We start from the raw sequence: 14,516 nt of genomic DNA, 5'->3' as shown, positions 1-14,516 counted from the left end.
GAGTCTCCAGCCGGGGGACACCCGGAAGTCGTAGTGGACAATCGCCACCGCTTCTCCCGGTGTCACCCCCACAGGACTGGAGAACACATACATAAATGAATAAAGAATAATAAATAAATAAAGGAATATGTGAACATCTACTTGTGAGCAGGCAAAAATAATGTGTAAGGAGTGTGTATATAATCATATAGTGAAATATGAAAAAATATGTGAATGAAATAAATTAGATAGGTTGGATGAAAAACTATCCTTGACTTGTGAAGTATATAAAGCTATGTGAATGAAAATAAATAAGTGAATGGCAAACTAACCTAGATTTGTGGAATGACTCTGAGAGGATAAACTCTAAGTGAGGAATGTGAAAGATGTGAAGAAAAGATGTGTGATGTAACAACCACAATCTCTAAAAGGGAGACTACGCCTGGTTGATGATGGAATTGATGTCCCACTCAACATTCATCCCGTGGAGCGAGTAAGTACGTAGTTCAAATATCCAGTACGTCTCGAGTCTGGAGACACCCCAGACTCGCGATTCGCCCCTCCAATTGGCAATGAATTTGTCAATTATGAGGAACTGAGTACCAGTAGGATCCCGATTATGGTGCATCAGGTAGTGCCGTGGTACTGTATGGTTGGTCTTACCTGCCTGAATGTTGGTAAGGTGTTCACCTACTCGGACAGAAAAGGTTCTTTTAGTACGACCCACGTACTGTTTTTTACAGGGACAGGTTATAAGGTATACTACATATTGTGTGGAGAAGGTAGTAAAATGCTTCATGGGGTATGTACGTTGGGTAGCCGTAGACTGAAAGATCTCCGTCTTTCGTCTCCCATTCGTATTATAAAAACATACCCTGCATTTCCTGCAAGGAAAAAAACCTTTACAATTCTGAAAGAAAGGCGTATTTTTAGGTGGGTCAATGATGTTAGGGGCAATTTGTCCTTGGATGGATCTGGCTCCTCTAAATACGACCCCGCTTTGTTCCGGAAGTACCGGGCCCAAGAGACCGTCATTTTGAAGAACCCCCCCCCAATGTTTTTTAAAAATATTCCGGATTTGTCTGGCTTGAACAGAGTAGGTGGTAAAAAAAGACCACCTGAATTTGTCATTATTAGTCTTCCTCGGATTGGTAACCAATAAGGACCGTCTATTCGTAGACGCAACCCTTTGTATTTCGGCTTCCAATTCAATGTGAGTATAACCTTTTTCTATGAACCTCTTTTTAAGGGTTTGAGCTTGAATGAAGTAATCTACCTCATTGGTGCAATTACGTCACAGTCGAAGAAATTGGCTGCGAGGTACAGATTTTAGCCACTGCGGGTGGTGGCAACTATCTACTGGGATATACCCATTTCGATCTGTGGATTTGAAAAATGTCCTAAACTCCAAGCGCCGGTTATAGACATTAATTTCCAGATCTAAAAGATGTATGGAAGTAGGACTGGCTTCATAGGTTAGCTTAATGCCTCGGTCATTACAGTTCAAATAGGCCATGAATTCATGTAGGGAAGGAAGGTCGCCTGTCCATAGGAGGAGGATGTCGTCTATGTAACGGGCCCAAAGAGCCACTTCTGGCCTTCCGGATGAATAGACGACATCCTCCTCCCATTTGGCCATAAAAAGGTTGGCCAGGCTGGGGGCAAATTTGGCCCCCATGGCCACGCCTCTTGTTTGTAAGTAAAAATTATCTTGAAACCAAAAATAATTATGGGTCGTAGCAAATTTGAGAAGATCCATAATAAAATTGCGCTGTAATGTAACCAAAATCATACCTTCCTGGTAAGGAATGGATTCCAGTAATCTAATAGTGTCTCCTGTATCTTTAATAAAAGAAGGTGTACGACGAACCAACGGTTGCAAGTGATAGTCAATGTATTGTCCTATCCTTGATGTGACCGAGTCAATCCCGCTGACTATGGGTCTGCCGGGGGGATTGACTGGGTCTTTATGTAACTTAGGTAAGTAGTATATCGAAGGAATGTGAGGAGCCAATGGTATAAGGTAACTACTTTCTTTTTTGTCCAGGATCCCTAACGAGGAACTGTTGTCTGGAGCTCGGTGGGTGGAGTCGTGATGTCAGTAGACTCCCCGCCCACCTCTACACTCCCCTTGTCAATATGCATTTTCTCCTGTGTATTTCTTACACTGAACTTCTGCTATGATCTCTAACATCCAGTGAAAAGACAGGAAAGTAACCACATGACTTCAGCATGCCAAATCATGCTGAGGTGTGGAACAGCCAATCCTGGCAGAGCAGCAGAAGAAAGGAGAGGGGGTGGGAATTAAAAAATAATGCATGTCTTAGGCTAGTGCATGAGATATGTAAATCACCTGTCACTCACAGCAAGGGGGAGGATTTGACAAAGTTTTTCTCTGTTTGTCAAGTTTTATCTCACTGAACAATAAAAGAGGATTGCGTGCTGTGTTTTTACAATATGTTATCTTGAATTTGGTGAAAATCATGGGAGAGTAGCATCCAATTTCTGATATTGTTTAGATTATTGGAGGAGCATAATCTGTAGGTCCAAAAAGTGTTTAAAATTTTGATTCAATATAGCTGTTTCTAGTGAGGCTGACCTCAAATCTGTTAAAATCACTAATCAGCTATACAGAAAAAAAATACTTGGAAATCCTGTTTACTTAGCTTTAATGTGGTAATTGCTTCAACCACACTTTGGACATATTTCACCTATTTACAGCTAGTGATATCATGACCTAGTTTCCACGTCATAGTAGAAAAACCGGGCTCACTTGTATATCATACTGGTTCCACTGAAAGTGATGCTCTAATCTATAATGATGTAGCAGAAGGAGGTGCCAGCAACAAAAATTCTTCAACACACCATTTTACATCCACATGAGTTATTAGGAAAACACAAACACTATTGTTGGCCCATTAATTAATAGCAGTGATAATAAATATAGGGCAGCAGTGAAATAAATCTGCAAACATTAAAAATCTAAATACTAAACAAGTATGAACATTATTTGGAATTTCAAATAGAATATCGATAAGGCAGGATTTGCTGACTAATATACAGTGTATGGAAAACAGACATATCATGTGTAAGATGTAGACTGATTTTGGTGCTGTTAAGAGAAAATGTTTTTTAAACTTACGTTTTTTTTTTTAACATATAGATCATATCTGTGCAACATATATACAGAATAGCAAATATATATTTGAACCAAAAGATGCCTATTAGCTCTGCGGTCTTGTCTGTTCTTGTCACCTCCTACATGAGCTGCAGCCATGAAACCTCTATGCTCTATGCACTGGTCTGTGTACCTCTAAAACCACAGATAGAGAGCGAGAGTGGTCACACTGAACTACAAAGCCAAAGAAAAACACTCATTTTTCCCTTGACCCATTTATACATTACAGAGAATACTATAAAAGTCAAATTGAACTTTTGACATTGCCACAGCGGAGCTCATAGTCTAATCACCCCATGTTCTTCAGTACAGCTAATCTTGATAAAGCATTATCAAATAATACATTTGATAAAGCTTGATCAAGCTTTATCTTGATAGCACTAAAAGTGTATTTAAGGACAAAACGTTTTTAGTGTTGGACAGTTTGAGTTAGAATCCCTCTCATTTTTTTAATTACTTTCTGTGTTCCCATTGGGGAGCATTACCTTAGTTGTCCTAGTATCCATTATCACCAGGACTAAAAGTGAGGAAAAATCTAAAATATTGAGTTCTCATCAGAACAGGAATAGAAGTGAAATTCCGATGGAAACACTTGTTTCATATACAATACCTAAGAGAGGACTTCCCTCACTTTGGAAAGGTTTCTCTTTCTTTTTGTTGTGTCTACAGGAGAGGAAGGGTAATCTCCCTGTAGGGACAGAAAAGTGAAGTGGAGTTTAATGAAAAAGTCCATTGAAACTGAAATTTGGACAAGTGATCAATCAACAAGAGGATTTGGTACTGACTGAACATGCCATATGTTTACCCACAAGGATAGTAAATTGTGGTGAACAAAAATCTACCATAGACATGAGATGATCAATGCCATTGCAGCCAAATACAGTCAGATAAGGGAATGATTGTGCATGCATGACCACTCTGTGTCCACTCTAGACACCCCCTGTATTTTGATCATCCACAATGGATTTCTCAGGTGATCAAAACAATTTTACCCAAGCCTGCACCAAATGTGTCTATTTAGAGCAGTAGTAGCCAAAAACAATTGTGCTTATTTATGTCATAATTATTTGAAAAAATAATCATGCATCAAACTATGAGTAATCTAGGTGTGGGAAAACACTGAACGTGTGGACAGATAATCACGTAAGGTTAGAAAGATGCTACAGGGCCTTTAACATTGTGGGTATACAGTGGGACATCTGTATAAAAACTGTACTTCTAATTGTAAAAAAGGTCTACCTTTTATTGGAAATCAAAGTGATAATGTAGACCACCCTTTCTCAACCTTTTTACTTCAGGGGAACACTTTAAATAATTTTCAGGTCTTTTGAAACCCCAGCTAAAACCAATTCATTGAGGCTTAGTTGGAAAAAGCCCCCCCTACATTGGTGGTCTGAATGCCAGCCTTTACAGACAGCTAAAAAGACCATTGGTGTCATAGAGCTGGCTCTGCCAATTAGTGTTTGCCCTGGAAGTATGCATGCTCCATTAAATGGGAAATCAAGCACCCAAAGCTCAAGGAACCACTGGCAATCTCTGGAGGAACCCTAGGTTGCTATGGCTGCTGTAGATTAATAACTAGAGATGAGCATAATAAATTAACCGGATAGGCAAATCTGCAGGTCGGCAGCTATCCACAAATTCTGCCTAGTCCACCACGTAGACTGATTTGTTGAATGTTTCCAGCAGCTCAGGATTGAGGCGGCCATTTCACGTTTTGATAACTAATCAAACTTAGAGGCAAGTTCAAACACAGTTTTACTGGTGGCATTCCATTGACATCAGTCACAATGAAATAGGCCATCTTTGGTCATCAGGTAACAATGTCCTAGCCCAAAATTTACAGCATATCGCAGGGAAGAAGAGGCAAAGTGACCCGCAGGATCTAATACAATGGACATTCTCTTATTATTTAGAGGGAGTGGTACTTTTGACAATACATATAGTACAAAACTTTTCTAACAGGAGTGGCTCTTTTAATTTTACACTCTGCCTTCTGAATTTTATTCTATAATCTGAAAACTTTGCAGTGTGTTATAATTTGACTGTGGGAGAAAATGACAGCTGGAATCAGAATACTTACCTAAAGTAACTCAGATACTTTACATTCTCCCAGTCTTTCTCCATCTATCCAATAGATGTAAAAAATATATACAGTATATCAGTCTGTTATTCACATTACTAGGGAGATGTGTAATTTAAAAAGTATTATGTAAATCAGTATTTTCAGGATCAGGCCTTTGCCGCCCTTGTCTTGACACCTTCTGCTACATACTGTTTATTATTTGCTTGTTACAATATAGGAATTCTAGGAAGTCTTGAATTTTCCTGTTATGTTTGTATAAGCTTACTAAATATACTGTATGAATAGATGACTATAGTCAAAGCATAGTTTTATGTTAATACTTTTAAAGACTTTACTAGACACATATGTATAAGATATATATATATATACATATATATATATATATATATATATATATATATATATATATATATATATATATATATATATATATATATATATATATATATACACATATAGTCATGGCCAAAAATATTGGCACCCCTGCATTTCTGTCAGATAATGCACCACTTCACCCTTGCAATTGTTTAGGCATTCTCATGTTTATTTCTTTTATTTGTATTGGTAAGACACAAAAAAGTGGAGAAACAAAAAGCCAAATCTGACACATTCCACGCAAAACTCCAAAAATGGACTGGGCAATATCATTAGCACCCTCAATTTTATATTTGGTAGCACACGCCTTGGAAAAAAATAACTGAAATCAATCGCTTCCTGTAACCATCAATTCGTTTCTTACACCTCTCTGCTGGAATTTTGGACCACTCTTCTTTCGCCAACTGCTCCAGGTCTCTCAGATAGGAAGGGTTCCTTTTCCCAACTGCTGTTTTGAGATCTCTCCACAGGTGCTCTATGGGATTTAGATCTGGAGTCATTGCTGGTCAGTTCAGTACTATCCAGCGTTTTTTCTTAAACCATTTCTGGGTGCTTTTTGACATGTGCTTTGAGTCATTGTCCTGCTGTAAGACCCATAACCTCTGACGGAGACCCAACTTTCTGACACTGGGCCCTAAATTGCACCCCAGAATACTTTGGTGGTCTTCAGATTTCATAATGCCATGCACACAGTCAAGACATCCACTACCTGAAGTAGCAAAGCAACCCCAAAACAGTGAATCTCCACCATGTTTGACTGTAGGGACTGTATTCTTTTCTTTAAAGGCTTCATTTCTTTTTCTGAAAACAGTAAAATGATGGGCTTTACCAAAAAGCTGTAATATTGTTTTTTATCTGGTCACATCACATTCTCCCAAAAGGATTTTGGTTTCCTCTGGTAGATTTGGCAAACTCTTTGATACATTTTTCTCTTTCATCCACGTCCAGGGAGCTTAGCTACAGTGCAATGGGCTGTACACTTCTTGACAATGTTGAGCACACTGGACACAGGAACATTAAGATCTCTGGAGATGGACTTGTAATCTTGAGATTGTCCATGCTTTTCCACTATTTTTTTCCCAAATCTTCAGACAATTTCTTTGCTCCTCTTTCTCTTCTTCATGCTCCGTGTGGCACACAGAGACACACAACAGAAAGGTTAAGTCAAATTTTCACCATTTTACCTGGTTTCTGGTGTGATTTCTATATTGTCAGCACCTGTTAATTGATACAGGTGAGTTTAATTACAAATTACAGGAGCATGACAAACTTGGAATGCAATTATTTCTTACAATTTTAAGAAAGGTGTAAATAATTTTGTCCAGTCAATTTTTTGAATTTTGCGTTGAAAGTGTCAGGTTTGGCTTCTTGTTTCTCCACTTTTTTGTGTTATACCAATACAAACAAAAGAAATAAACATGAGAATGCCTAAACATTTGTAATTGCAACAATTTTCTGGGCGAAGTGGTGCATTATCTGACAGAAATGTAGGGTTGCCAATATTTTTGGCCATGACTGTATCTACTGTATATTATAATAATGCACAAGTTAAATATACTGTGCTAATGTTGAAATAGCCTGCCCTGGGTAAAAATAGTTCTAAGCTCCATCCCTCTGGTGCTAAGCTATATCACATGCAAGAGCCTTTAAACTGAAAACTGGTGATCTGGCTTTTAAAAGTTCAATGGTAGGAACAAGTATTAGTACCAGGTTGGTCAGGGCCCAATAATGATTTGATCATAGGATGAAACCCCATGTACAGTCTGGTTCTGTATCCAAGGGGTTCCACAGGGACACATACATTAATCTAAAGATTAACAGAGGCACTGGAAGGCACAGTTGTTACCTATGAAATAATTTAGGTCAGGTCAGGTTCTTGTTAATTTGTTGGTTCAGTTCTACAAATGCAATTTCGTGATGTAAGTTTGACTTTCATAATCTTTTATCAGGGGATGATCATCAAGCAAAGCTAATAGAAGATATGGAAACATCAGCCAAAAGTGAAGTGGATGGAGAAGAGACAAAAACAATGTCCTCACCATCTTTGGTAGTCCCTATATCATCTCCAGTTGATACTAATGGATGTGTCAAACATTCAGAAGGTGAGTTCTTGCGATTAGCTATTTTTCTTTATAGTCGAGGTTACCCACACAATGCTTTTCAGTGCTTGCTCTTTCACAAGACCTAGTGTTGCAGCTTGCTTAATCAATACTTAAAGCATGCATTATCTCTGCAGGATTAGCTTAGCTCTGCTTACTAAATCTTTCCCTTCACACGGGAAAGCAATTCATTCAAATATATTTCTAGGGTCAATTTTTTTCAGGCCCGCAGGATAGGGGAAAATGCAAAAAAATAAGACCGTCAAGCTGAGTTTATAATGGCTTAATCGTTGAGAAAGTATGATGATATTTTCACATGAAGGAATTGAAGGTGGCACTGTTACACACGTGACCTTGCCCTTGAAGAGTATGTCTAGGGAAAAATACAACATATTCAGCACATCTTAGCCTGTTGATCCTCCAGAAATCATGTCAACTCCTAACCGTCTGTGCACTCTGCTGTAATACACTGAAATATCAAGCAGTGTTATCAGCCATGTCCAGTTCCTCTCTGTGAAATTCAGAACACCTTTGACTATGTGATGAGGAGAGGGCGGGGTGTTCTGTAGACCAGTAAATGAGAACTGCGCGGGGTCATAATACTTCCTGTTATTTACATGGGGACAGGTTGATGTATTGCAGAGATGTACTACACGTGCTTGATTTTTTTGCTCAAACATGCACTTGATTGTAAATGGTCACCTTGTAAAACAACCCATTAAGTTTAAAATAGAAGTAAAAGGCAAAACATTTTTGTATAGATATAAAAAAACCCATTATAAATCCCTTTTTTTATAAGTGAATACCTTCCCTCTGTTCTCAGCTGCATAAGAGCTGGGGGGAGGAGAAGCAGTAGCACACTGAGCTTCCAGTGAATGGCTGTGCAGCGAGGGCAAGTCAGAACAAATCTGATCATCAGAGGAGAGCACACTGAGCTCCCAGCATAGCTAGGGAACTGACCACGCTGCGATCTCTTGCTTAGTGTGGTCAGTTTTCAATAGGAAAGCAGAGGGACTAGCAGGAATGCCAGGAATTTCACATGTACATGGTACAGCAGGCACATATCAGGAACATGAAATTTTGGGGTAACAAACAAACGAGGGATAAAGTCTCAGGAAAGTGAATGTTCCAGGCCATGTTCACTATACAGTAACTAAGCACTATGTGAAAAAAGCACTACACTTAAAGATGGTGCCAATCGCAATTTGCATTGATTATGTGCAAAACGTAGGAACTTAACCAGTTCCTGCCCCCGCTATAGCTGAAAGACGGCTACAGCGTGAGCTTACATTACGGGTAGGGCCTCCACGAATGTCCTCCTGTAAACACGCTGCCCACGCACCCCCTGCAGTGCACGGGCGGTGCTCTCTGTGATCGCTGCGTCCTTAGGACACAGCTGATCACAGATTGGGGAAAAGGGCCAACCACAGTGCCCCTTTACCACCAGATGCCAAAGACAGCTGATCACGATGTAAACACAAGCCGGTTATCGGCACTCCTTTCCTCGCTCTGACAGTGTGAGGAGAGGAGAGTTGATAACTGGCATGTGTGAAAGGGACATCTATAATGATAATCAGGGCACTGGTTATCAGTGTCCTGATTATCAGTGCAGTCCCACCAGTGCTGCCAATCAATGCTGATCAGTGCTGCCAATTAGTGCCTCCTCATCAGTGTCACCTATCAGTGCCCTTCTGTGCTGCCTATCAGTGTAGCCTAATATTACCAATCAGTGCTGCATCATCAGTGCCCATCAGTGCAGCCTCATGAGCGCACATCAGTGCAGCCTCATTAGCGGACATCAGTGCAGCCTCATCAGTGCCCATCACTGCAGCCTCATCAGTGCCCATCACTGCAACCTGATCAGCGCACATCAGTGCAGCCTCATCAGTGCCATCAGTGCAGCCTGATCAGTGCCCATCACTGCAGCCTCATCAGTGCCCATCACTGCAGCCTCATCAGTGCCCATCAGTGCCACCTCATCAGTGCCCATCACTGCAGCCTCATCAGTGTCCGTCAGTGCATCCTCATTATTCCCCCTCAGTGCAGCCTCATCAGTGCACATCAGTGCAGCCTCATCAGTGCCCATCACTGCAGCCTCCTCAGTTCAGCCTCATCAGTGCCCATCACTGCAGCCTCATCAGTGCACATCATTGAAGGAGAAAAAATTACCTGCTTGCAAAATTACAAACTAAAGGTTTGTTTTTTTTTTTAAATAACAAACATATCATACTTACCTCCACTGTGCAGCTTGTTTTGAGTGGTCCCAAACCTGGTCTTCTGGGGTCCCTCGGTGGCTCTCGCGGCTCCTCCCCACATCAGATAACCCCCTGGGAGAAGCGCTCTCCCGGGGGGGTTACCTTGTGGGCTCGCTCCCGACTCCAGCATTCGCCGTCTATAGAGGCCGAATCCAGAACTCAGCCCCGCCCCCCGACACCCACGTCATTGGATTTGATTGAGAGCAGCAGGAGCCAATAGCTGCGCTGCTATCAATCTATCCAGTCAAGAGCCGAGAACCCCCTAGCAATATCTATAATGATAATCAGGGCACTGGTTATCAGTGTCCTGATTATCAGTGCAGTCCCACCAGTGCTGCCAATCAATGCTGATCAGTGCTGCCAATTAGTGCTTCCTCATCAGTGTCACCTATCAGTGCCCTTCTGTGCTGCCTATCAGTGTAGCCTATTATTGCCAATCAGTGCTGCATCATCAGTGCCCATCAGTGCAGCCTCATTAGCGGACATCAGTGCAGCCTCATCTGATAGGCCTACTATATTGGTAAAGGAGGGTCAATCATCAATTGGATTGTGAATATGGTTTTCCAGCCCTAAAGTCCATTAAGCATAAGACATTTGCATGTAGGAATGGGTGGAATTTAGAGCCCAGGCAACCTGGAGCAAAATCGGGGTTGCCAAATACTGGTAACATGGAAGAGGTGACTTTTGGAGGTGTTAATTGCAATTTGCATTGATTATATGCAACTAGAACTGCAAAACTTAAAGCAACCAATCAGCTTTCACTGTACCCCAGTTAAATCAGAGGTAGGCTTGTTACTGCATTTTTCACTTAGTTTTTGCCATACTTTTTTAAAGAGAAAATAAAAATGTTTTGGTCAAGTTTATTTTAAATATTAAACATTTGTAATCTGATGTATCCTTTATAATATTCCAATATGTTTGTAAAAATAATTCTTTATTGCAGGGTGCATTCATTACACCCAGTTTACAAAGTTTGTTGGGTTTTCTAATATGGAAAATCCTAGCACTGCCTGCTGTGGCAGCTTGTGTGTAAGCATAGCAAATGATACCTCCAGCAGAGTGGAAGAGGGTGTGTGAGACTCCTCCGAATCATTCAGCAGTATTGTAATATCCCATCTCGACTAGTTATCCAGGTCTGTTCAACAATAGTAGCAGACGTTTTAGCCTTTAGAAAACTTTTGTTTACCCGCCGGATGACAATTTTTAAATATTCATATGTAACATTTCATATTTATCTGATTTAAAAATAAATAATACAATTTTCAATCAAATAAGTACGGTAATCACATTTTTAGCACTAAGCAAAATGATTTAGAAAGTGTTTTTTTTTTTAAAAAAACATACCTACCCTTAAAAAAATAGTCTGTCTGTTTTGAATCATTGCTCATAATACCCTTTTACTGTAGCCTTCATTATTAACCACTTCCGGACCGCTGCACGCCAATATATGTCCTAAGGAATATCGTTGTTATGGCAGCAGCTAGCTGTATCCTCTTCTTCGGCCGGCAGTCCGCTTTCCGATAAGAGTGGTCTCTGCAGCAGATGCGCCGCAAGATCACTTTTATTGGTGGTGGGAGAGGGGTCCCCCCCTCCCGCCGTGCTTCGGTGCCCTCCGCTGCTTGCCGGAGCCGTCGGCAGCAGCGGAGGCAATCGGATCATCACCCCTGCTGGGTATGAAGACAAGTGAGGGGAAGATGCCCCCCACTCATCTCCTTAACATTGCAGGGCGGAAGCAATGTCAAAACGTCACTTCCGCCCATAGCTCTTAAAGGGCCATTTTTTTTTTTAACCACTTAACAACTGGCCCATAGCTGAATGACGGCTACAGGGAGGTTGCATAACTCTGGGTGGGCGTACAATGATCGGTAGAACGAGAGCAATAATTCTAGCCCTAGACCTCCTCTGTAACACAAAACATGCAACCTGTAGAATTTTTTAAACACTGCCTATGGAGATTTTTAAGGGCTAAAAGTTTGTCGCCATTCCACGAGCGACGCAATTTTGAAGTGTGACACGTTGGGTATCAATTTACTCGGCGTAACATTATCTTTCACAATATAAAAAAAAATTGGGCTAACTTTAATGTTGTCTTATTATTCAATTCAAAAAAGTGTATTTTTTCCAAAAAAAGTGCGCTTATAAGACCGCTGCACAAATACGGTGTGACAGAAAGTATTGCAACGGCGCCGTTTTATTCTCTAGGGTGTTAGAAAAAAATGTATAATTTTTGGGGGTTCTAAGGGATTTTCTTGCAAAAAAAATGTTTTTAACTTGTAAACAACACATCTCAAAAAGAGGCTCGGTCCTTAATTGGTTAAGCAGCAAGAACTGGATAGTGCTTACTTAGCAGAAAGTTTTGTGACTTTGTACAAAAGAAGTATGGGTGATTGGCCTAAAAAAGCAATGTGACATAAATATTACCAGCTAAATATGTCACCAATGGAAATAACGTTAGAAGTTTCAGTAGTTCCCACACGTTGCTCCCATTGCCCACACATTACTAGCCATAGCATATAGCATCAGATGGAATATAGGACTGAATCACATTAACAAAAAACATTTTTGCACTTACTTTAAAAAGTTGCCTTTCAGTAAAAGCAGACTGTAGTTAGCTGATGTTTCCAGTGCTAGCAGTGCTGGTATATAGTAATCTGCATTTTTTTAAGACAGCATGTCCAAGTAATGAGATCATAAAAACAATATGATTTTTTTTTTTTTATATTACCTACATTTTTTTTCATTTAATTTTCTATGTTTTTCAAATCCATAAAAAAAAGTGCTTTGTAGAAAAAAATTTAAACATCAACAGCAGCATGAGCCATTAGATTAGTGCTATAAAGCAAGTGGTTATAAAGGTACGTTTTTTACCTCAATGCATTCTATGCATTAAAGTAAAAAAAACCTTCTGTGTGCAGCTGACTCCCCCAGCGCCCCCTTATATTTACCTGAGCCCGATCTCAATCCAGTGATATGCACAAGAGCAGAGGTACTCTTCGTTGATAGAAAATTGCTGCTGTGACGAGGGAGCAGGGGTGGCAGGTGGGGCCGAGGCACACTGTCTGTGTCAATAGATGCAGACAGCTTGGCTCGGGATTGAGCCCGCATGTGTTCCAAAATGCAAAGCAGCTTCTTACGGTGGCACGACAAGAGAGGAGGAGCCAGGAGCACCAGCGGGGGACCCGAAAAAAGGAGGATCAGGTGTTGCTCTATGTAAAATCATTTCATAGAGCAGGTAAGTATAACATGTTTGTTATTTCTTTTTTAAGTTAGCTGTACACTCATATTAAGCTGTTTCAAGATCTGGCTATGCAAACTTTCTGCCTCTCACATGTCAATGCTTAAAGCGGATGTAATCCCACACATATACCCAGTGAAGTGAATAGCCTCAGATGATACACATAGATTAAACAAATCCTCCTACATAAGTTTTACATTTATATCTGCTGTCTTCAGCTTGCTATATTCTTTAGAAAGTGAACATCGTGTTAGCATTTTTTCTTCCTGTTCCAGCAGTGGGAGGTGAGTCTGGGCATACACTGTGTGTGAGCTTATTGGAGGAAAGGCACACACCCCCACTCAGGGCTGGTGCATGGATTTTTGACACCCTAGGCGAGACCTAATGTTGCCGTCCCCCCCTCCGTCTCCATCCCTGACTCCACCCCTCACCAGCGCCTATCAAATACAGACTCACCAGTGCCTATCAAATACAGACTCACCAGCGCCTATCAAATACAGACTCACCAGCGCCCATCAATGCAGTGGGAGGTGAGTCTGGGCATACACTGTGTGTGAACTTATTGGAGGAAAGGCACACACCCCTACTCAGGGCTAGTGCATGGATTTTTGACACCCTAGGCGAGACCTAATGTTGCCGTCCCCCCCTCCGTCTCCATCCCTGACTCCACCCCTCACCAGCGCCTATCAAATACAGACTCACCAACGCCTATCAAATACAGACTCACCAGCGCCCATCAATGCTGCTTCACCAGCGTTTATCAAATACAGACTCGGGGGGGGGGGGCACCGACTCTGCTGTACTGCCTGCTGCCAGGCTGCCTGCTGCTTCTGTTCTGTGTCGGTGCGGTTGCCTAGTCCGCCTAGTGGTAGCACTGGCCCTGTCCCACTCCACATAGGCAGAGGAACGAAGATACTTGCAGAGCTGTGCTGTGAATAGACCAGCTCTCTGCTAATCTGTTTATAGCACCTACCCCGACACAAATTTCCAGCCGCTTTTATCTCCTGTGTGGCAGAACTTGTCAGAAATTATCATGTTAATAACTCTGATAATGACAATAGAAATGAAATATTCCTTTAAATATCGTGCCTGGGGGGTGTCTATAGTATGCCTGTAAAGTGGCGCAGTTTTCCCATGTTTAGAACAGTACCACAGCAAAATTAAATTTCTAAAGGGAAAAAAGTAATTGAAAACTGAAAACTGAAAACTGCGCCACTTTACAGGCATATTATAGACACCCCCTAGGCACGATATTTAAAGAAATATTTCATTTTTATTCTTTCACTTTAAGCATTATTAAAATCACTGC

General features: G+C 41.0%; 1 protein-coding gene across 1 annotated transcript in view; it reads left to right on the top strand.

Moving 5' to 3' along the window:
- Positions 1-14,516, top strand: part of LOC141127405 (zinc finger E-box-binding homeobox protein zag-1-like) — a 133,538-nt gene that overhangs the window by 91,083 nt on the left and 27,939 nt on the right. The window contains exon 2 of the mRNA XM_073613801.1: positions 7,568-7,720. Coding sequence (XP_073469902.1) covers positions 7,568-7,720 — 153 coding nt within the window. The remainder of the gene's footprint in view (positions 1-7,567; positions 7,721-14,516) is intronic.

This window comes from Aquarana catesbeiana, linkage group LG02 (assembly GCF_042186555.1).
Source record: "Aquarana catesbeiana isolate 2022-GZ linkage group LG02, ASM4218655v1, whole genome shotgun sequence".
NCBI lineage: Eukaryota > Metazoa > Chordata > Amphibia > Anura > Ranidae > Aquarana > Aquarana catesbeiana.
This window is presented reverse-complemented; position numbering and strand designations above follow the sequence as displayed.